The sequence below is a fragment of the Eriocheir sinensis genome, chromosome 21, assembly GCF_024679095.1.
Source record: "Eriocheir sinensis breed Jianghai 21 chromosome 21, ASM2467909v1, whole genome shotgun sequence".
In the NCBI taxonomy this organism is placed as follows: Eukaryota; Metazoa; Arthropoda; class Malacostraca; order Decapoda; family Varunidae; genus Eriocheir; species Eriocheir sinensis.
Genome location: NC_066529.1, coordinates 2,553,094 through 2,577,507, shown reverse-complemented (window position 1 = coordinate 2,577,507; position 24,414 = coordinate 2,553,094). Strand labels below are relative to the sequence as shown.

The following is a 24,414-nucleotide window of genomic DNA, read 5'->3' as shown; positions in this document are numbered from 1 at the left end:
TCTTGGATCATCCTCTGTGGGGCAACTATACTGAAGTTTCAAGCCGGTGGTAAGTGCTGTCACTGATGAGCTGAACTTTGTATTTTGTCGAAACTGTTTTGTGTAATTGCTTTGGTCAACATCCCCCCAAAAATATGACAGAATTTCCCTTCCACTTGTTCTTAGCCTTAAATTTATATTTTAGTCCCGAATTTATCAACGTCTCAATTACGTTGTATCTAAATTGTAGTACATCGTTAGCAGTATTTATCTGCTTCGGAGTCTCGACCCTTGACTCGGGTGGGGGGGTGGGGGTGGGGGGGCGAACTCCGCGAAGGCGGATTGCTAGTTCATATTAATTTTATACTACTACAATATGGAGAGGATGGTGTTATATATATTCACTGTGTTGTATTTATTATTATTTAGTGTATACACATAAATAACATTCTTCCCTCCGTAAATTTCTTGGAATAAATAGTAGTAGTAGTAGTAGTAGTAGTTTTTCACTTTCAAATTGACTAGAAGATGAGAAGGAAGAGAAAATAGAATAATAAAAAGAGGGTAGAGGAAAAAGAAAAGAATTAAGGGAGGAGGAGGAGGAGGGGAAAAGGGAAAACAAGCAGAAAGAGAGAATAGGTGAACGAGAAGAGGAGGTGGAGGAGGAGGAGGAGGTGGAGGTGATTTTAAGCCATAGTTCCATAGTTAATTAAAGAGGAGTAGGAGGGGAAAGGGGAGATGGAGGGGCTATGAAGGAGGAGGAGGAGAGGAGGAAGGTTAGAAGCTATCAGTGGTTTTACTATACGAGGAACCGTTGAAGAGGGAAGGAGTCGGCTCAGTGGTGGAGTTGGAAGAGGAGGCTGCGTTAACTAAGCTGAGTATTAATTCTCATTGGCTTTCTCCTATCCACTTCGTTCTCTCCACCTGTCTTCCACCTCCAGATACTTATTTAATCATAGTTTTAGTCCCCACAGTGCAACTTCCTTCACACTCCAATTTTTAATCACTCTTGCCTTCCAGAATGTCAGACTCCACCTTCTTCGTCAGATCCTACTTTCCTTTAGGTCTCTTCCACCCGTCCACTTGCTCCTCCGTTCTCTCCAGTGCTATAGTCCACACACTCCACTTTTTAAATCATTCTCATACCTTCAACATGTCGCCTCCACTCTCCACATCACTTCTCCTTCACCTCTTGCCTCATCCACTCTTCCACTTGCTCCGCTTTTCTCTGCAGTGCAATATAATCAAAATTTCCAATATTTAATCACAATTACCACTATTTAATCATTCCCTTGCCTTCCAGCACCTCTCAACCTGATCACCGATAAGACGATTCCCCATAAGACTCTGTGGATGACATGGTTGTTGTTCTGAGCTGCTCCGTCAAAGTCTAAAGACCCCCCAACGAAGTGCAAGAAATTTAAGTATTTTACTTTTTTTTTTTTTTGTTTAATTTTTTCTTTGGGGAGGTGATGGCTTTTTCTCCGGAGGGTTCTTGAAGTATCGTTTAAGCCTGCCTCCCCCCCCCCCTCCCCCCCGCTTTTATTTTCATTGTCTTCGTTTCTTCCCTTTCCATTCTTTATCCTTATTTCATTTCTGAAGTATAATTTTGGTCTTTCCATTCCTTCCTATGTAATTATTTTTTGGTTTCGTATACACAATCTCTTAATGATATCCTGTATAGGAATGATAATTCTTTTGGTCAGGCCTTCAAATATGCTAGTTATAAAGTTCTGTCTACCCGTTTTATATCTCCCAAAGCTAGTGGTGGATTTGTTAGTACTTTGGTTTTCAGTGATGTCGAGTGTAGGAGTGATCTTGTTGGTCAGGCCTTCAAATGATTATAATAGGCATATAATATAGGTTAGTTTATATTTATCTTAGGAAGGCTAGTGGTGGATATGTCTTGGTGTTTTCAGTGAGATCTCTAGTGTAGAAGTGTGTTAATTAGACCTTCAAAGATTATAATTAAAGCAATAGATTTTTTTTTTTATCTTAAGAAGGCTTGTGGTGGATTTGTTGAACTTGCATTTTTTAGTGGTGGTTATAAACAAATATTCACTTTAGATTTATTATTTATTTTTTAGAGGTTAATACACTAATCTTTATAATTTTAGTGTTGCTTTCTGTTGAAACTAAATTTGAACTAACTCTTCCATTTGTCTTTAGTGTTGGAGGTTAGAGACAGAACATTCACTAAAGATTAATTTATTTGATAATAATACACTGGTCTTCATTTTTAGTGTTGCTTGCTGTTAAAATCATGTCTAAATATTCACTAGTTTAAATTTTCAACTTAATTGCTTGAACATATAGCTGAAAGGATTAGATACAAAGTCACTCTGCTATACTGTCCCTTATATGACTAAAGCTTTTAAAATTATATCTCTCCTGGCTGCTCCATTGCTAACTGCCTGACGAACCTTCACTTCTGACTAGTCAATCTAGTCAAAGTGTACATTCCTTTTGATTCAAATCGATTTCTAAAGGCCAAAAAAGTTAAATGCATTAATTTGTTTTTCACTTTAATAGTATACAGAAGTCTTGGCAAACTACCCCTGGGTCAGAAAACTACCACCCTCCTACGAAAGTCTTGACAAATGTATGCTTGAGTGATGAAATGTTTGATATGGCCCTAAGACTTAACTAACTTGGTAAACTTACTCTTCCTTCACTAGAATATCATTGAAAGGATTGGGATGGGCTATTTTCAAATGTTTTTATAGTGTTTATAGTGGCGTCATCTTGCATTGAAGGTCATAGCTAGGCTGCCATTCTTGCTGCCTCACTGATCATAACTTTCTAGGCTGTTGTGCTACTGGACCTGTGAAGTAGCTGAGCGTTTGCTTCCTACTACCCCTAAACACCGGGTTGCTACTTGGATGTGTGGTGCTTGACTGTTTTCTCCTCTTGCCTGTGACTTCAGCACCGTCAAAAGCAGCGAGCACTGAGGAAGACCACTCCAGCAGCATCAGGCTTCTACTGTAAAGTGATTTAATAAATTATTGATTGTACCTTATGACATGTTTTTCAGCAACATTCCCACCAACGCAAAAAAGCCTATGGTCACAGCCAACCACACATGGTTAGCTCCCTATATGGATATGATATGCAATTATGATATGAACCTATATGAAAATGAGTTTCATAACTATTACTCAGGTCTACTGGTGGGTGAGTCTGTAAAGAGTGCATCAGAGCAGATAAGATAGTTATAGAGGTTATATGTTGCTATGCAAAACATTGGGTGACACACACACCTTGAGTGGCCAGGTGTGAAGGCCTCGAGGTAAAGTGGCAGTCCCTTCCCGCTCAGCAAGTCATATGAAGAAGGATATTACAGTGGAGGATGAGGACGGGAGAAAGGTTAGTCGGATACTAAGGCTGATACTGAGGCAAGTTCAGAGCCAAATTGTCGCCTCCTGTCCCTTCCTCAGCCCCCAACTTTTCTACCCTTATATCATTCCCGGCGCAGAAAGGAAATTTGTCACAACGAGCGATCTTTTTGGTCGCACCTCGCGGCCTCCCACATCTCGGCGCCGCCACTGTCTTCCATCATCCTGTCGCACTTAGGAGACTATATCAATGCTCAGTCTTCTTGTGCAGCACAGCCTCCGCCAGTGCAGGAGAGGAGGCAGCGTAACAACCGATGCTGAAAAAGTTCTTTTAACCTCTGATAATTGTGAAAAAAAAAGTTCAAACTGCGTTTCAATATTCACCTGCCACTTACTTACCATAGGGCTAAAGCACCCCTCTAAGAGTGAGCATGCTGGTGCCTGATACCGCTTAGTCATTAAAATATTTGCCCGCGGGGCTCCCCCATCCACTGCCCACCCAGTCTTTATGGTGATGATCGTGCAAAGCATACATCGGGAAAACAAAGGTTTGACCACGGAATAAACTACTGTTTTAAGGTACCCATTTACTAAAAAAATGACCAGTCTGCTGCTCATTGTCGTTGGAAATATTAAACAATGACTAGCTAACGACTGTGGACTTGTTGCCGATCACACCAAAGATATGTAAGCGATCTATTACTGAAAACTTGGGGAATAGAACGACTTGCAAAGTTTTGAATAAAATACTTAGGTAACTGTTATCCGTATCAGACCCTATGACATACCGTTTTTCGCAAATATCTTTCAAACGAAGACTCGGCTCAGCATGGTGCTTTGGCACAGATTGTTTCACACACAGATAGTTGGTGGATACACGTCACAAATACGTCACGCCTCACCTGTTCACGCAGGTTTTGCCATCACAGTCAGGAGTAAACGCCATAATTAACCGCATCTGGCAATGCACAATAGCGTAAAAAATTAGCGGAGTGTGTGAAACAATGTGCCAAAACACCATGCTGATCCGAGTCTTCGTTTGAAAGATATTTGCGCAAAACGGCATGTCATAGGGTCTGATATGGATAGTAGGTAATTATACACAAACACACACACGTCTACTCACCACGGCAGCTTATGGACAAATGACTTGAGACCTCTGGCGGCAGTTCGTGGCTGGGCATCCCCGATTCCCCGTCACACCTCCACCCGTGACGTCACAACCCTGAACACAGCCATCTGCCAGCCGCTGGAACTCTTTATGCTGTACACTTATATGGATGAATTCAAAAGGCTTAAAATGGATATCTTATTCAATCTCACTTCACGGATACCTACACATATACATTTAGTTTCTTTCGTAACTTGAGAGCTGTGAACAATGCAGAACAACCCGACTACATTAACTCCTCGTCATCCAATACGTCCTCCCCCATGCACCCAACCCTACCACCCCTTACGTACTCCCCCATCTTCCCCTACACCTGACCCCTATCCTACAACCCCTTACGACCTCTCCCCCTCCCATACACCTGACCCCCATCCTGACACCCCATTCGTCCTCCCCCCCCCCCCCACACACTTGGCCCACACCCTACCACCCTCTACCCCACCAGCCCAGGAAACTGGCTGACAGCTACACTCGGCTGAGGACCAGTTGAGAAAAAAGAATAAAAAAAGGAAACAAACAACCCTTTATAGCAAAACGATAGGATTTATTTCTTTTACATTTTAACATGCCATCAATGGGACATTTTTACAACACAGTTCACAATGCTGTTCTAGAAACGAAAATCAAGTTTGGCTGAATGACTTTGAGACTCATAAAGGAGATGAGAGAAAACGAGAGAGAAAGAGAGCGAATGACAGGAGTAAAGGTTTATATCATGAGAGTAACAACAATGATGAGAATAATAATCATAATAAAAACATGAAAATAGGGAGATTCAAGCATTTCATTCAGAGAGAACATCGTCGCCTACGGTTTGTGTGTGTGTGTGTGTGTGTGTGTGTGTGTGTGTGTGTGTGTGTGTGTGTGTGTCCTCTTCTCCTCGACACCAAAGACCTAACAGAGAGGAACCCTCGACATACGTAAATTACTTAAGAGATATGCAGAGTAAATCACAGGCTGACACCGATACCTTATCACGCACCGCCGCAGATACTTAAAAGGCGAGGGTTGCGAGAGAGAGAGAGAGAGAGAGAGAGAGAGAGAGAGAGAGGGAGACGATGAGGCGAAGACAATACTACAGTCACAGATTGTTTTCTCTTTTCTTTCTTACCTCGATACAAAAATAGTTTAAGAAAAGTTCTCCCCTTGGCCCGGCCTCACGCGGACCCTGGCGTGCCGAGAGCGAGTGTCCGTCTTCCGGATTAATGATTGCCGCAAGGGAAAGTGACGTTTTGTGTCCCCAACGTGGAACACTTCCGCTTGGGACCTTACAAACTTGTCAGGTCTTTTACGCTGTTGGGATAACTTGTCACACACACACACACACACACACACACACAGGGAGTTCTGTAGTATAGGTGTTTGCGCGCTCGGCTCAGAAACGAGAGGTCCCGGGTTCGATACCTATGAGTAATGGAAACGAATGGGCAGTCTCCTTTTTATCCGTGCCCCATGTCCACATAATAGTGAATTGGTACTGAGTGTCGGTCGAGGTTTTCCTGGGTGTGTGTGGGTGTGAGTTTCCAGCCGTACCCAAATATATGTCACTTGAGCCCCAATATCTTTCGGGGAGGGCACTGGTTTGGTCTTGCTGGTCCGTGTGTAATCAAACCATGGCGAATGACACACTCACACCCTTCATAAGTTTTTTCTTTGCTATTCTACCTTAACTCTTAATTCACAACTTTCAAAACCTGGCTCAACTAACACTTGCTATTACTCCTGAAAGCACTCATTGGTTTGTCTTACACCTGCCTTACCTCGCCCCCAACACACACATGCATGCCCCCTAAAGAAACGTGGCTCACCTCCATACACCTGCCGCTAGTGTCTGCCCTCTATTCATCTGTCACATCCAAGCACACATTTACCACACCTGTCTTCTCCTTCCACACACCTGCCACATCCCAGAATACATCACTCACACACCTACCAGTGCTACCACCCGGGCGGGCCTGCCTATGGCAAACAGCTCGCAAGGGTATCCAGCCTCTCGAAATTATTAGTGAATGAACCTACCACCAATCTTACCCCCTCCCCACCACACGCTTGTCAAGTTCACACATATACTTATCATATCTTTCACATCCCTTCACACTCTCCCCACACCTGCCACCTGTGTTAACACCTCCCACACACCTTTACGCTTCACTTCCCACGAAAACGAGAAAAAGTGTCCACGAATTTATGGCTTTCGCTAAAGATACAAGACACACCGGTTGACACACTTAACTATCATCTTATGTACAAGTTAACAGCTCTCCAGCAGTGTCCACAGGATGTTCAACGCGACCGGATGTGTTTGTGCGTGTGTGGGTGACTACACGAATAAGGAAGGCGGACGCGGTTGAGCTCATTAAATTCTCGTTCCCACTTCAGCCAGACAAGTCATGGGAAGTCGCAAAGCCGAAACCCGAACGCCAGGGTCCGCGTGGCATCTACAGCCGCAGCAAATTTCTTGTCCACTAACCAATGTCCGTCGCTGGGGAGAACTTAGTGAGGGTCGCGTTTCCTCAGTGGTGCCCAGATGCAATGAGATGAGAAATCTCCAAAAATATTGGTTGTATTGATTGTAAACGATGAGTTGATGGTACTGTTGGGTATACCGATAATATTGATAAATTCATGTTTATAATAATATTGATAATAATAAAAAAAAATATTATAGTAATAATGTTTTTATAATAATAGTAATAATATTATATGATAATGATATAAAATAATAATAATGATAACAATAAATATATAATAATATTATAATAGTAATAAGATATAATAATATTGATAATAATAATAACAATGATAATAATGGCAATGGGGTTTTAGTAACTAACAGCACAAAAACAAACAAGCTCACAGTACAAAATACAGAAAACGTATTACCAAGAAATGTCGAATATTAAACAAAACTCTTCCTGGTGACTGGCGGCCGCGACCCTTCGTTCACCACTGCCTGAACTGCCTCGCCAAGATGTGGCATTCAGGCCGCCACACGAGGCAGTGGCTCGGCTCTTTCTCTCGTCCTTTGTTTTCTTTCTAAGCGCAGTCTTACGGCAACGTTAAATACAAAACAAACATGCAATCCTCAAGGACGAGGAAAACGAGAGGAAACGATTATATAGATCACCACGTAGCATAACCCTGACCGGTGGAACACGAGGACGCGGGCCTGGCAGGCGGCAGCGGCAGGCAGTGTGTGCACCAACACCTCCAGGACGAGCGTCGGCGGAGGAGGAAACAGGAGAGTCGATATTAAGGAACAAATAATGATGGAAGAAAATGGGAAAAGGTATAACAGGAAAGACACTGGCGAGTACCGTTGTTTAGTGCCAGCGTGGAGAAAGAACTCGGCCCCGCTCAGGCCTCGGCAGCCCCTTCCCTTGGCAAGATCAGAAAAAAGTTTCCGAAGTTGCTGACGCTTGTGGACACAAGGCGCGGTCACGGCCACCAGAGGGATGCCACGAATTTATCTTCCCGCCGGGGCTGACATATCTTGTCATCAATAATAAAAAAAAATTATTTACTGTGTTTCAAGTCTGATATATATATATATATATATATATATATATATATATATATATATATATATATATATATATATATATATAGATATATATATATATATATATATAAGCAAGTTCCGCAAGTTAGCTTAATCTTCTCTGCGAGGCCTTGCGTGTCCGAGGCTGAACGTGGCTGCGCCGCAGCGGGGCCGAGTCCTGCACTATGTACAGGTGTGGGGGCACAGGGCGAGTGTGAAGGTGGAGAGTGGAAGGTGCACGTCCCAGTAGACAAGCAGCCTTGCCTGATGTAGGAATAGCAGCAGCGCGGCAGTCGTTGGGGACGGCCGGCTCGTGTGTGGGCACTACTGTCACGAGTGAGGGTACGTGGTGAGTGTCGCCGAGTGAGTGTCGGGCTTTTCCAGTGAAACCTTTTGAGTAGAGAAGTACAGTACACATCTCTGTATCTTTTAATACAATATTCAACGTGAACTTGTACATTTCCATGTACATAACAATATATATATTTATACTACAATATTTACAGAACATTTAGGCTATCTCTTTTTATGTTTCAATAAACTTTTGTGCTGCTCCAACAACAACTTGCTTCACTTAGGAGTATCTGCTTTACAGAATAATGAAAGAGGCAATTGCCCACTTCTGGCCGGGATGGCGTCAGGCAACGACCCTCCTCGGGGCACAGCCGCCACTCCCACTGGCCGGGCACGCCGCGCCGAGGCAGTGGGGGCGTGGCTCCCCCTAACGTGTGCTGCCCCTTCTCGAAGGACCAACACGTTAAAAATATCGCATTTCAACAATTTACATGTATTTCCGGTGAGTCCGCGCCCTGCAGCAGCCAGTGGCGGCACCGAGGGGGGCATAGCCCCCTTCCCTGCAGGGTCGTGAACTACCACGCGCCAACCAAGAAAAGTAATTATGAGCAGGTAAAAAAACATAACTTTAATTCAAAAGAATCATACTTTTGTAAACTGCCAGCAAAACCCACCGTAGTGACACTAGATAACTTCTGTACATGAGCAGACGCACGGCCGCGCGCCACGGCGGAGAGGCTGTCCCGGCGGCCGCCAGGGGACCGGCGCGTGGGGGCGCCGCCCACGTGTTGTCGTCTGTGGCTGTGGCATCAGGGCCCAGCCATGGTTAGCCAGATATTCGCCAATAAGAGGGTTACAGTTGCAAGGGGAACTATATTAAACATTTATTTATTCAAGGCAGTGTGAGACGGCAAGCCTGGCGTGATGGACGCGGCCGGACAGCTGCTCAGCGCCGTGGGGCGAGGGTGTGCAGCAGTTTGCTGAGTACACAGTTTACACTTTCACGTTGACAAGCTTGCACACAATGTACAGCCTATCTAGTAATAAAAATGTCTTATACTTATTTCACCAACTTAATAGTTGTTTGATAAACAAAAAAACAACTCTGAAACTCAGTGAAAATACTGAAATATTGTTTACGGCAGATTAAACATGAAACTGCGTGAAACACAAAAGAACACACAAGACGGCGGGTCGGGGAAGCTGCTGGTCCGGGGAAGGTGACGGTGATTCTTGGCGTCACAGTTATCAGCCATCGAACACTTCCAAGGGAGGAGTGAGTGGAACATTTACAAAATTTATAAGGCAATGCGTGCTGACGATCACTCTGTCCAGCACAGTCATGTCTCGAGGGAACAAGGAAAGCCGCATCATCGTCGCCAACAGCCTGTCGCGTTGGCGTCGTGAAGTGTCCAGTGTGAAGCAGTGGCTGTCCGGTGAGTGTGGCTGGTGTGCCGTGTTCGTGTGTCTGTCAGTCTGGGTGGGGGCGCCAGCCGCTCCCAAGGTCACCCTGCTGGACGGCTCAACCAACCTTGAGGCACACAACCTTTCTCCTCCACAGGGGCTTCCGAGGTCTACTTGGCAGTCTATTCATACAGCAATCTTACTTCCAGGGATGATCATAATTTAGCTGAGTATTTTACTGAAAGTCAACTTGGCAGAAAGAGTTGTGTGGTCCCCTGCATGCTGGTGGTAGCGGAAGTGAACAAATGGAGAGTGACCAACAGAACAAAATGATCCACCGCGGGTGAGAGCGTTCGGGGGCCGCGAAGGCGGGTCTCCGAGGCTCAGGGAATGGTACAGTAAGGCAGTGAGCATGCCACCAACACTCCCTCCTCCTTCACTAACACATCCCATGTAAACCACTTCAAGAGAATCCAAGTGTCTAACAAATCATAAAAAAATGTTCTTATGCACATGACAGTTTCATGATGTTCTTGGAAAAAAAGTCGTACTTGTAAAATCATCAATAATGTTGATCGATGAATGAACGAATCATGCAAAATGTTCTGTAAGGGTGTCTCCTGCACCGCAGGCCCGCGTGGAGCCCCCTGAGGGACGCGGCGGGGCGCATAGACTGACTGGCCAGAGGCCGGTGAGGCGTTTTGGTGAGGTAAAAAATGGTACAAAGATTGACAGGGTCCGTAGAAGCCACTGGCCACAAGGTGCTTCCTTCGCCCGCTCTGGGGCAACTGACTTTATCATGCACTTCACAAATGCACAACTTAGTAACAAAATGCTACCTAGGCAACTCTAATAAACTGAAAGCATAGGCAGCCACTTGTATCAGGACGCCAGCAGCGTGTGGTGTAGCGAAGCCAAGGTGGCGAGGAGCAGCAGGAGGTGTGGCGAGCAGCGGCACAATGCGGCGGCGTCCGGCACGGGCGGCATGTGCACCTGCACCTCCGCCAGGATCAACACTGACAGCGCCATGTCCTCGCGCACCTCCCGGGCGTGCGAGTTGATCTTCTGGCCCAGCTCCGTCACTATCTCTTCACAGGCTTCCTGGAGGACCAAAAAACTTGATTGTTTATCTCGCTCTGGAGACACTGTCACATGCCAAGTCAAGGTACAACACATGAGGACTTTGTGATCACCTCCAGTAAGTCTGATGAGCCGGCACGTGCCGCCCTCCTTCTGTTCCCCCTCCCCCGACACTCACCTTCTCCCGCTGCAGCATCGCAAAGGACATGTTGTCCCGCGAGTCCTCGAACTCCTCCAGCGTGGCCTGCAGGATGATGTTCTCGTTGACGTGCAGCATCCGATCCAGCCGACACGATGACTTCATATGGAAGAACAAGCATTGTGAGACATTGCCAAAAGAGCATTTCACTTTTAGACACATTGCTATTGGCGAATACAAATAAATATATCCGTCTATGTTAGTTTTATTGATATATCTTTTTAATACAAGCGAGGACCACTCAAGAGTGGCTGAGACTTAGCTTGTGTCCTTCACCACCCCACTACAACATCTACCTAGGCGGCTGTGGCCAGGCAGGGAGCCACTCTCGGCCTACACTGGCCCGTCGCCGCCTCCTGTCCCTCTGACTGACTACTTCGTGAAAAAAAGATATATCATGGTAATGCATTAGACAAGGCACACTCAACTGAGGAGCATCCAAAAGTTTTCAATACAAACTTACACTAGAATCTCCCCTTTAAAAATAGACTACAAAGAGTTAAAACTGAAGAGAAAAAGTGACAAGAGCACAAAACACGAATGTGCCTTCCTTCGCCACACGCACCTCGCCCTGCCTCGCCGAAACACGCGAAAAAATACAAAAAAACATTCCCCAGCAAACACACTAAACTCCGTGCTAATCTAACAACATTCTCCACAAGCACGAGCAAGGCTTATGGAGACTTAGGCAGCAACATTCCCGCTACTCTAGACCATTAGTGGGGAAGGGAGGGAGGAATGGAAAGGGGAGACTAGTGTAAGACTGGGGCAGAACGGGTATGTGCGGTGTCGAGCGGTCGGGGCGAGGCGCAGCGAGGGAAGGCGGGATCGGGAACACATAAGCACCTTGGTGTGTTGGAAGTCCGGGCCACTTACTCTTCGGTCACGCTGCATGCAAGGTGTAGAGACAAGGTTGTTACTGCTGCAGGAAGGGAGGGATGGAGGGAGAGGGGAGCGGGGACGAGAGAGGATGCGAGTGATGAAGAGGGGAAGGAAGAAAGGGAACATGGTAAGAGGAGGATGTGGATGGGAGTAACAGAGGGGAGCAGGGAAGGAAGGAAGGAATGAGGGAGGACGAGCGTGAAGGAGGCGAAGGAAAGGTAGGGAAGTGATGAGGGAGAGAAGATGGGAAGGCAGATGACTGGATGACGAGTAACAGATAATAGATAAAGCAAGAGAAAGTGTAGGAATACCGAGGTAGAGGGGTTAGAAAGAAAGTCCATGAAAGCAAGAGAGGGAGCAGGCTACAGTACGGGGAAGGTGAAAATAGGTGGAAGGATAAACAAATAGAAGGAGACGTAGATAGGGAGGAAGAAAATGGATAGGGGGATGGGAAGAAGGAAGGGAGAAGTATAGCAACAGGAGAGGCATCAAGAAGAGTGGGTCAGAGGAAGAGAGGGATGATATGGAGAGGCTGTACGGGGAGCAGGATGATGTGAAGGGGTTGGAAGAGGAACAGGGCGATGTGAAGGGGGTTGTAGGAGGAACAGAATGATATACAGGGGTCGTAGGAGGATACCAGGATGAGGTGGAGTTGCTTTAGGTTACATCAGTTCCGGGGACTCCTTTCTCTTCAGTCAAATGCCGTCCGTCAGGGGAGAGCTACTAATCAGCATTGCCATGATAACCTATGCTGAATGTTGCTGATGTGCTAGACAAAACGAGAGGGCCAAGGACTGTACAACAATAAGGTAAACATGAATAATCCGGCTGAATGTAGTTGAAAAAGGATATTAAGGTTGAGTTTCGTTTGAGTAAGTGTTAGTTAAGTCCACGTGTGCTTATAGATTCACCTCCTCTTATCATGGGACCGCAAAGGGACATGCAGAGTATTACCAAGTCAGTGAATGGGGTGTTTCTGCCACGTGACAAAAATAAATAATAATAACCGAAAGGAAAAGTCGGGAAAGCCACGGAAAGAACGTAGCACGCGACACTGTGACCAAGCAGGAAGGAGTCCACGGGAAGGCTGACTTACTGGGGGTCTTTCCTTCTGTTTCAGCCATGCCTTGAGCAGCAAAATAAGTATTAATGATTGTAATATATAATGACAAATAAACAGCTACACTAGTCTATCATGAAGCGTCCTAGAGACTCTGTTCTAACACGATATTATGATCATTAGTTTTTTTTTTTAGCAGCACCCAAGGTTTTGTCATAGGGTTAATAGAGTGTTAGTTCCATCATGGTATAGTTAATGGTGTTCTTCTGTGTCACTACTGGTCTAGTCAAGCCAAAACTATTAGAATTTGCAAATCAATAAACTCATGGAAGCATTTAAGAGAATCCGTCTAGCTACAAGGTTATTCAGTACTCTATAGGAACAGATGTTAAGTGATAAGCGGAACTCAGGTGTGAGTCGCCCATGTTCTAAACTAATCTAATAGACCTATACAGTTAGCTATTAGACATTTATTGATACAGCTACGAGAAGGCGAAATGAGCAAAGAGGCGCAACAGAGGGAGAAAAGGAAAGCAGAAAAGCAAAGAAAGTAAGATAGAAAGCAAAGCAACAAAGACTGGAGATGAGAGGGAGAGTAGATAAAAAAATGATGAAAGGAGAAACCAAAGAAAGCTGCTGAGAAACTGCATCCGGGTAGAGGAACAAGGAAAAGTATGGATAGAGAGAAAAGAAGAAGGATAAGGAAAGGGTGAAGGAAAGAAAGAGATACAGAAGCAACAGTAGGACGAGGAAGATGAGGAACACGAAGACGAGGAAGAGGAGAATGAAGATAAGGAGAATGAGTAGGAGTAAGATAAGGGGTAGGAGAAGGAAGATAAGTAAGAATGAGAAACAAAAGGAGTAGGAGTGAGATAAAGACGAGGAGAAGGAGGAGGAAGAGGAAGAGGATTGGGAGTAAGAAAAACTAGAGGAGGAGGAGGAAGAAACGGTGAAAGAAAAGAAAGAACAAAAGTAGTAGGAAAAGGAGGATTAGGAGAAAGAAGAAACAAAAATCGGAGCAGAAGGAGGAGGAGAAAGAGGAGGAATAGGAACATGAGCAAGCAGAAAAGTGGAAGAAATGAAGAGAAGGAAAAAAAAGGAGAATGAGCAGGAGTAGGAGGCAGAAATCTAGGAGTATAAACAAAAACAGGAGAAGGAAAAACAAAGGAGGAAAAGGAACAGGAGCAGGAAGAGGAATATTAGGAGTAGGAACAATAGAAGAAGATGAGCAGGAGAAGGAGAAGAAACAGGAGAAGAAGAGAAGGAACAAGAAGAAAAATGAAAAGTAGGAGGAAAAAGAAGAGGAATAGGCTAAAGTCTCGTGGCCACTCACCCCGTTGATAATGGAGTTGGATTCTTGCACGATGTCTCCCAGCTTGTTCATGGCGGCGTCCACGAGGGAGAGCTTGGTGTACGGCCTCAGCAGCTGCTCCTCCGCCTTGCTGTAGCCCAGGAACAGATACACCCCGAAGTTGAGGTCGTAGCTCCCTGCAACACCCAAACACATGTAAGTTACTGCCACTATTAAGACCTCTTGTTTTTGTTCCTAATGCTTCTCCTCCTCTTTCTTTTGCTCCTACTCCTATTGATTCTCCTCCTGCTCTTGTTCATTTTCCTCTTCCTCCTTCTCTTCTTCTCCCGCTTTTGTTCCTACACCTAATATTCTGCCGTGGAAAGAGAGGGCAAGTTCCTCGGTTTGTCTCATTCGGGTTTGTGAGCTTCCGAGCCAAACGCAAAAGACTACGGAAATTCCTTGTACAGTACCGGGGTTCATATGCAAGGTAAGAAATGTAAGGAAACTGAAACTATACTCTATAATCTCTTTAGTAGTAGTAGTAGTAGTAGTAGTAGTAGCAGTAATAGTAGTAGTAGTAGTAATGAAGAAGAAGAAGAAGAGTCAACAGTAACAGGATTCAGCACCACACCCTCACACACACTTACCTTTGGGCGGCCTCACGCAGATGAAAGCACCGGAGTAGCAGAAGCACTCCCCACGGGCGGCTTGGTAGGCAGGGGCGGCGTGGGTATACACTGCGTAGTCAGTCTCGCAGGGCCGCGCCTCCACACACTCCAGCACACTGCACGCCAGCTTCTCTTCCGTGTGACAGAGGCAGAGCTCCGAACACTCCTCGCCCTTGTAGAAGCGCTTGCCCCAGCCCTCCTCGATGTAGTCTATCGTGTCATCGTTGGCGTGTCTCTTCTCGCAGTATTCTGAGGAGGCAAAGCATATGAGTGCGTAGGTGTGGCAGGGCTGTGTGGGGACAAGGGCTGGGACTCTCTATTGAATGTATATTATTGACACGTCCACTGGCAAGACATAATCCTATCAGCCTCAGACTATATGTGATTGCTGGATACAGGGAAATGTGAAGGCTTATTTGAAGTTGCTGGTCCGGTAAGGGCGGGGCTTATGAGCAAAGTTTTCATGAACAGTGCGCGAGTACGGATACTTACTGGGCGGCAGGGTGGTGGTGGCTGCGGTGGTGGTGGTGGTGGTCGTGGTGGTGGTGGATGGGAGGGTGAACGGGTAGTGGGTGGAGTGGGGAAAGGTGTAGGGTGGGGTGTGGAAGGGTGAGGAGGAGGTTGGGTGGATGACGGCCGGATCATAGGGGCTGGCGTTGTCCTTGACCGCCCCGTCTATTACATCCATGGTGACGGTGGTGGGCAAGAACATGCTGTGAGTGGTGGTGACCTCCGCCTCGGGGCCCAACGGCTTCAGCATCTCGCGGTGGTAGTCTGTCTGAGACTCGACTGGCAGAGCGTGGAGAAAGGACAGAAAGTCAGACAATGAGTCTCTCTCTCTCTCTCTCTCTCTCTCTCTCTCTCCATTTAAGAATATGCATCCTAGTAAACTATGTATTAAATGACTAAAGGAATGAAGCTTTTGACGGTGTTAAAGGATAAATCGCACTGGTGGATGCGTCGCCTCACCCAACCTACAAAGCTAAACCCGGGGGTTTCTCTGGCATCCTAAGTATCTCCTGGCAAGATCTATCAACTTGCTCAATCCACTCTGCCAGTGTAAGTAAAATTAAAGTCGCCCAAGACAATGAGTGTGTCTTGAGAGGGTAAACTGGTCTGCTACGGAGTCGAGTTTGGCGTAGGACAACTCCATTTCTTCAGTTTCAGACACTTCAGTAGGATCATTCACTTCAACAAGAGAAATGAAGCCCAGGGTGTGGTTCAGTCTCAGTCGCATTATCAGTGTTCCCATAATGAACAGTAAGTCATTAAAGCATGAAAACGTTTTTGGTGAACCAAGGGCAGGAGGGCCAGCTGGCGTGTGGAGTGTACTCTTGCTTGGACTCACCGATGCATGGGTTGTACCAGAGGATGCGCTGCCAGTCCATACAAGTGTACATTTCGCGGGGATCCGAGGCGTTGCACGAACACAGGTTGCGCAGCTGCGTACCCAGGATGCCCAGGACTGCGCGGCGACACTCAGCCGTAGAGCCTGCGCAGCGCTGTGTGTCGCTGTCCACTGCACAGGTTTGCTCGTAGAACTCCAAGCGTGGCCTGAGGAGGGAGGAGGTTTAGTTAGCTCGAAAAAATTACAATACCATTGCACCACTTATGTGACAAAGGACAGAGAGGATAAGGGCTGGGCAAAAGATTTACCTTTTGCAAACTCCTGGAGGTGAGACAGAATGAGACTGAGACATATAAATATTAAAAAAAATAATAAAAGTCTTCAGAATAGAATCGCTGGGATGAAATCTGAGTGAACTGCCCTTTCAAAAACTGGGATATGATAGAGGACGGACATAAGAAGATGTGGCGAAGGGAAATGCAGCCTTTGAATCTTTTCCTGTTTTTTTATCGGTGCGCAGCATGTAGGATACTTCTTTCATTATCAACCGGCCTTTTTTCTGCCGATGAACGACGAGCAGGACGCGTGACTCACCTACAGGTAATGTCATCCTTGCAGGCGGCAGCGAGCCGGTTGCACAGCATGGGAGCCACGCCGGCGGGCTTGCGGGCACAGGACGGGTGGAGCTTCTCCTGCGCCATCACACACCGGTCCTTTTCTGAGCTGCTCTTCCTGTAGCAAGGGGAGGCACGGGTGATGGAGGGAAGGTAAGAGCTGTACCTTCTCTCTCTCTCTCTCTCTCTCTCTCTCTCTCTCTCTCTCCCCACCCTTAGTGAAATCACGGCTTTTGATGAACTAAAGCAGCCGTGGTCATCCTTTTTGACCTTCCCGACTCCCTCCTTCCCCATCTTTCACTCCCTTATATAAAAAAACAAACAAATGAAACATAACTAAAAGAACATTTCCGCGCTACGTGCGAGCGACAATATAGTGACAGACATTGAATGCAGCGGCTCTGAGTACGGGGGAAGGCAGCGATGCGTTACTGGCGCACTGCGGGGCCTCATTCCTCTCCCTCCCTTCACACACACACACACACACACGTCCTGCCAAGCCACTTACATGCAGAGACAGAATGCTACTTTGAGAGCCCACTTGAAGACGACGTTCCTGTAGAAGGTCTGCACTTTTTGCATACACGCCTCTCGGTTGCAGTTGTTGGCGTCACACACGGCCAGCACGGGGTCGAGGAGGGTCCTGCACACGGGGTCTTTGTTGCAGCCCTGCAGCACCGTGTGGCAGGTCGAGTGCAGGACGGGGGGGCGAATGGCCGGCAGCTGCGTGTGTCCTGGTGGAGATGTGAGGCAGGTCAGGAGGGGAGGCAGGTTAGGGGGAGAAGCAGGAAGGTTAGGGGGAGAGGGGGAGGGGGTGAGGGGTTGTTGGTGTGGTCATTGGGGCGGAGGAATGACGAGAGAGAGAGAGAGAGAGAGAGAGAGAGAGAGAGAGAGAGAGAGAGAGAGAGACCACACACTAGTACCTAATATCATGACAACACGTGCCAAATCGAGTAGTAGGCTAATTGTGAAGAGCAGAAAAATTGGAAAAGTTACAACAGAATAGAAGAGAAGGACATCGAGATAAAACCAACGATTAGGATGAGAAAGAAAACGGAACAGTACGAGAGTTTAGAGGAGATATTAAAGTATTTCCAGTTAAAAGGACATAAATCGTGGCAGGAGTGAGACATGGACAGATTGACAGAGAGGTGGAAGGAGACAGAGTGGGTCCCATACTCTTAAACATTTCGACGCCCAAACACACAAGGCTTTCGCAGGAATTGTGGGCAGTTCCAGGGGTAGTTTTATGACCCTGGTGGTAGTTTGAGCCTTCTGTACCATGAACTTAAAACACTACTCATAAGAACCCAACTGATTTCCTTTCTTGGACTTTGGAAATGGTTGATGTGAGGGCGGAAGCGTCTAACTGTACCGACGAGAATCACTGGAGCCAAGCCTCGCCCCCTGACCCACCAGAAGGGCATCAGGAGGCGCACCGCTCTTCGCGAACTCCTAACAGATGGAAGAGACAGTTCGCAGCTGGGATGGGTGGATCAATGTGACTAGTGACTAATGAAAGGCCTTAATGCAAGTATAATCAGCAAAAAACCGGTGAGGTCATACTTGGACGAGAATCAGCGAAGTAGTGACGTGAGAAAAATTCAGTTCCCCATAAAAGAAGGCAACAAAAACCTTCGTACGCGCGCATCCCATTTTGTTGCAGAAAAAATGAAGATGGGGGACAAAAAAGATGCTTTGACTCCTTAAGAAAAATCACAAGGACTGTGTTAAGAAATACCTTTTGACCCAACTTTATACGAAACAAGACCAGGAGTTGTTAAGTAGCGCGCGGAAACAACTCTCAAACCGAACTGACAAATTAGGAACAATAAAGCCACATGAGAGGAACGCCAGATATATAGGAACCTCAAGACTTACCTAGAGCTGTAAGAATCACGCTTCAATAGTGAGAAAGAGGAGAAAAGGCTAATTATCTAGATAGGGGATGGATGGAAAGGGCAGTCTTATAATAATCTATCTACTCGTTTTAGAACAAGCTAGTCTACCACTGGAAATGAAGAAACCAAGGAGGGCATACACATACAGTTACTTAAGGAAATGGAAATAGAGGATCGATGGACAGTTAGTTTTAGAACACGTTAGTCTGTCACGGAAATCAAGGAACCAAGGAAGGCATACAAATACTTATACGAAAACATAGAAATGGAAACTGAGGACGAATGGACAGTTAGTAAGGCCCATCCACCTTGCAAGTGGGCACCCGTGGCGTCGGAGCACGGTACTCATTAGTAGTTTCGAAGTCAGGTAACGAAGCAATCTAGGGAGCGTGAGATGAAAGCAGAAACGGAACTTCACCTTGCTACTCGATCATCTCCCACGCCTTCCCCTTGACCATGCTTCATCACCACAAGTGCCACCGATTGTCTAAACTCGCATACTTAGAAAAAAAAAATCAAACTAGTACGATAAGAAAAAAAAAAAGTCCACTGCCCGAGACTTTCGTTCAGGCGACACAAAACTGAAGGCAAATCAATTCCTCGAAGAACAAGAAAAACTCGAAGATGGAGAAAAGAATAACCCAGCGAAAGAGTCCTTAACACAACACAAACCGCAGATAGGTGTTCCTCAATATCCGAACAAAAACATACCCAGAAACACATCCTTGCAACACAATACCGACCAGAGAGAGAACAAAAAGACACAGTGGATACCCTATGCAAGAAACGAAGGGATGAAGAAAGAGGGCAGACACGTGAACCAAAAATTCGCTTAGTGACTTGAACGCGCAGTTATCAAAGTAAAAGTAAGCGAACCACCAGCCAACACTGACTTGGCTTCTGCACCTGAAACATCAAGAAAACACTTCATTATTCATCTTAGCTGTTCTGCGGGGAGGCAACACCGTACATGAACACACAAGGAGACCACAAGGGGAACACAGAACCATAAAAAGCTGAACTAAGATGAGGGCGACGAGGAGGAGGACGAGGAGTAGAGGGGGAAGGAGGAGGAGGACGAAGAGTAGAGGGGGAAGGAGTAGGAGGACGAGGAGGAGGAGATGATGAAGGATATAAAGGAGATGGGCGAGGAGGACTTCGAAAAAACAAAATAAAAAACGAGGATTAGGACGAGGACGACGACAACCGTGAGTTACTTAAAAGAGGACTAAGAGGAGGAGAAGGAGGCGACGAAGAAGGAGGAGGAGGAGAAGAAGGGGGAGGAGCAGTGGGCCGTACAAATCTACACAACTACAACAAAAACCGAGCCAAGAGGAGGAGAAAGGGAAGCTGAAAAAAAGGCCAACACGACCTTAGCGGACACATAAATGCCTCGACTACAGCTCTAGGGGGCGGCGGCGGGACACGGTGTGGGACGGACGATTGGACATGCCAAGGGAAGGGGCGCGACACAGAGAAGCTATATAGCGGGCAACTCGTGGCTAGGGTAACACAGGAAGCAACACGGCGCCAAGGCAAGGCAACACAACACACGGGGGGGACGCAACACACACTGGCAGACCCCACGGTACGGCCTCACTCCCTTCCGGGGCTTCCCTCACAAGAACGAGGTCAGGGTAGGGTAGAGGCTTCCTCCTCGATGGCTTGGTGGAAGAAGAGGAAGGATAAAGCGAGGAATAGGAGCAGCAGGGAAGAGGGAACGGTTACGAAGAATAGGAAGAGGAGGAGGAGGAGTTAGATGGAATAAAAGAAGGAATATAACGAGGGATAAGAGTAGAACATTAAAGAAAAAATTAAGGATAGAAGAAGAAGGATAAAGCAAGGAATAGGAGCAGAAGGAAGAGAAAACGGTTGACAAAGAATAGGAGGAGGAGGAGGAGGAGGATGGAATAAAAGGAGGAATATAACAAGAAATAGGAGTAGAGCATTATATAGGGAGATGAAAAAAGTGAAAGAAACAATAAGGATAGAAGGATGAGGAGGAAACAAATGAGGATTTCAACACCTTTAAAGATGGTATACAACTCTTCTTATAGGGTGTTGGATATTGAGGACGATGAGGTGGAGGAAAAGGAAGAGAAAAAGAGTCAAAGAGGAGGAGGGAGGAACTAGGTAGAGGAAGAAGATCGTTGGTGGTTTAGTCAAGGTAAAACACGGAAAAAACCTGCAAATTCATCATAATATAAACTAAAAACAAACAAATGGGATACACAGGAATACATGGAGGGGGAACACCACAGTCACCGTCACAAGAATTGGCTACACTGATGCAGAATTACCACACTCAGGCAAGAAGGAGGAGGAGGAGGATGGGAAGGAGAAGGAAGAGGAGGAGGAAAGGAAGAGGAAAAGGGCTGCTATTGAGGGTTGAGGTCGTGATAGGAGTGGATGGAGGGATGGAGGAATGAGGGAAGGGGGACAAGACAGAGGTTATCAACAACACGTAACATCATTTTCATCATCAGGGAGGAGGAGGAGGAGGAAGGGCAGGAGGTGGTGGGTAGAGGAGGGGCAGGAGGAGAGTAGTTGGATCGTGGAAGAAGGGATATGGGGTCGAGGGAAAGGAATCAAAGTTTTGGGTGCATTCTCTTTTCTCTCTTTGACATTATCTTCTTGGAGGTGGGTTGTTGAGGTATACAGTTGTGGCGACTCTTTGGGCTACACATGAGGCTCCGTGGGACTTACCTACTTCTGCGAGGGGGCCTTCGGGAGTGTCTCTAGCGTGGTGTGAATGATCTTTAGTCCGTGTCTCAAGCGTGTGTTAAGTAGAGGGGGAAGGAAGGAAGGAAGGGGTGTGTTTAGGATGGTGATGATGTGGGGGAAGGAAGGGAAGGTGATGTAGGGAAAGGGAGTGAAGGAGAATGACTATGAAGGAATACGATAAATGTTAAGAGGAAAAGGAGGGGGAAGAAGGATATGTTGGGAGAGTGAAGGAGAATTATGTTGAAGGAATATGACAGAGATTAGGAGTAGGAGGTAGAGTAGAGATGGTAAGAGTAGAGATGGTAATAGTATCGATGTTAAAAAAGAGAAAAAAAGGAGGAAAAAGAAATGAAAGACTTTAAAGGGATAGTAATAGTACGTAAAGGACAGAGATTAGATAGATAGTAACAAAATCAGTTAAAAAAGGAAAAAAAAGGAAAAAAACAGAAAGGAAAGAGGAAAACAGAGAGCAAAGAGGAGATATAAAAAAAAGGAAAAGAAAAAGAAAACAGATGAAGAAAACATAGCACAAAAAACCTAACAATAAGAGAACAAGGAGGAAATATAAAGACAAAAAAATGGATAGAGAAAACAAAAGAAGAACAGACATCACAAGAAAGGAAGAAGGCAAGGATGACATAAAAAAAAGACAAAAAAATGGAAAGAAAGAGAAAACAGAAGAATAGATTACACAAGAAACATGACAGAAAGAAGAAGGCAAGGGTAGCACAATGTGGTGGTGGTGGTGGTGGTGGTGAAGGTCAGGTAAGGGGTAATTTAGGCCACACCAGGTGAGACGGATTAGAAAGGTGCGCAAACTGGAGGCGGCGAGGCGTTACGGGACTTTTGGGGAAGAAAGGAAGAAAGGAAGGAAAGAAAAAAAAAAAGGAAGGCAGCAAGGAAGAAAGGAAGAGTGGGGAAAGAAAATAAGAAAAAAGTAAGAAAAGAGAAAGACTGAAACACATAGATAAGTAAATAAAGGAAGTAAGGAAACAAGGAAGAAAGGAAGGGTGAGGAAAGGAAGAAGCAAGGAAGAAATGAAGAAAGAAAGAAATACATGAAGATATTGATAAACAGATATAGATAGATAGATAGATAGATAGATAGATAGATAGAGAGAGAGAGAGAGAGAGAGAGAGAGAGAGAGAGAGAGAGAGAGAGAGAGAGAGAGAGAGAGAGAGAGAGAGAGAGAGAGAGAGAGAGAGAGAGAGAGAGAGAGAGAGAGCGTTCGAAGATAAGGGTAAGTAATAGGTAGTATATAAGTAAGAAGTAAGCGTTTAAGTAGGTAAGTATGTGGGCAAGTCGATGTAAAGGATAGTGTGGGGGGCGGGGTGGTGGTGGTGGGGAGGGTAGTGGTGGTGGTGGTGGTTGTGATGGCGGCTGTATTGGTGGTGGTGGTGGTGGAGGGTGGAGGGGGGGGGGAGGGAGAGAAGGCAACTTACTTATCTACTTTAACACGATCTATTCTACCAACGATAGATAAAGGGGGTTGAGGGGGGAGGGAGGGGGGGGGTCACGGAGCTAGCTACTACTGGGCACTACTGCAACGTGAGAGGGAGGGGAGGGGGGGGGAGGGGAGGGGAGGGGATGGGGGGGCGGGGGTGACGGTTGGGGTGACGGTGAGTTGTGGTGGTGGTGGTGGTGGTGAAGGAGGTGGCGGTGGTGGTGGAGGTGGTGGTGGTGGTGATGAAGGAGGTGGCGGTGGTGGTGGAGGTGGTGGTGGTGGTGGTGGTGGAGGTGGTGTTTAATTAAGGACAATGTAATCAGCAGGAGTTAATTGGGATGAAAGGACGTCATTATAGAAGTGATGTTGGTTGGTTGGTGGAAAAATGTTATAATATTAGTGAGGTTATTTAACGAGTGACTGACGTAGATTATTCTCCTCTTCTGATTCTCTGCAGCAGTGAGTTTTAGGTCTTGTTTTTAAATGTCACTTAAAAAAAAAACCAGGACCTTTAATCAGAGGAACCAGACTACTTCACACTACTATAAAATGGTTCACAAACTTCCTCCTCTCTTGGTTAACTTCTGAACTTCAAGAATTTATCCGTTAAGAATGTACAAACACACTTCACAAACTCACAACCAAGAAAACCATTACGTTAGTTTACATTAGTTTCTTTCTGAGAGTTAAAATTGATCATGTATTGTGCCGGTGGCGGGAGTAGTGGTGGGAATAGTAGTAGTAGTAGTAGTGGTAATGGTAGGGGTGGTGGTGGTTGTTGTGGTGTAATTACAGTGGCAATAATTTACAGTGATGTGGCAGATGGTTTTACAGTGGTGGTGGATGTGGAGTGGGAGTGAGAGAGACATGGGAGGGTGAGGGTGACGGGGAGGGGTGAAGGGGTGGAGTAGTGGGCGTGGGCGGTGGGAGTGAGGGTGAAGATGGGGGACTGGATGGATGGATGGGCGGCGGGGGGGGAGAGGGGGGAGGGGAGGGAGAGAGATGGGGAGGGGAGGGGAGGGGGGGATAACGTTACGTACTTGCGTGCGGGTCGGTGGGTTGGAGGTCGTAAGCATTACCCAGCACGTTGGCGGCACGGGAGGCGTTCAGTCGCCGTCCCCCTCCGTTGCCGGACTCCATCAGGGGACTTTGTATTTGGGTGTCGACGGCGTGGTGGCTCGAGTTATCGGAGGGAATAACGCTGACTGGAAATGACCCATGAGAGTTACCGGCGGTCCGCGAGGAGGAGGTGGTGGTGGTGGTGGTGGTGAGGCGATCTACGGTGAGTACATTGTGCGTTTGTGCCGAGTATGCAGGCGGGGGCCGGGCGGTGATAGAGGTGACATGCGGGGGGTAGGGGACGGCAGCCCAGGGTGTGGGGGCGGGGGAAGTGGTGAGGGGGGCGATAGGGAGGGGGAGGAGGAGGGAGAGGAGGGAGGCGTGGCCGAGGAGTGGGGGGTGGGGGCAGCATTAGCC

At 46.5% G+C, this 24,414-nt stretch overlaps 1 protein-coding gene and 1 long non-coding RNA gene across 2 annotated transcripts in view; both read right to left on the bottom strand.

Moving 5' to 3' along the window:
• Positions 1-1,611: 1,611 nt before the first annotated feature.
• On the bottom strand, positions 1,612-3,611 carry LOC127001510 (uncharacterized). The gene is made up of 2 exons (XR_007755312.1): positions 3,240-3,611; positions 1,612-2,961 (listed from the first exon to the last, which is right to left on the bottom strand). It is a non-coding gene; the product is annotated as an uncharacterized LOC127001510 (long non-coding RNA).
• A 1,403-nt stretch (positions 3,612-5,014) lies between these two features.
• Positions 5,015-24,414, bottom strand: part of LOC127001427 (uncharacterized) — a 94,925-nt gene continuing 75,525 nt past the window's right edge. Inside the window, 11 exon segments of the mRNA XM_050865955.1 lie at positions 5,015-10,825; positions 10,983-11,102; positions 11,850-11,891; positions 14,279-14,433; positions 14,887-15,156; positions 15,400-15,696; positions 16,256-16,461; positions 16,850-16,987; positions 17,378-17,603; positions 23,979-24,313; positions 24,315-24,414. The exon segment at positions 24,315-24,414 is cut by the window's right edge and continues 51 nt beyond it. Of these exon segments, the coding sequence (XP_050721912.1) occupies positions 10,607-10,825; positions 10,983-11,102; positions 11,850-11,891; positions 14,279-14,433; positions 14,887-15,156; positions 15,400-15,696; positions 16,256-16,461; positions 16,850-16,987; positions 17,378-17,603; positions 23,979-24,313; positions 24,315-24,414 (2,108 nt within the window). The 3' untranslated portion in view covers positions 5,015-10,606.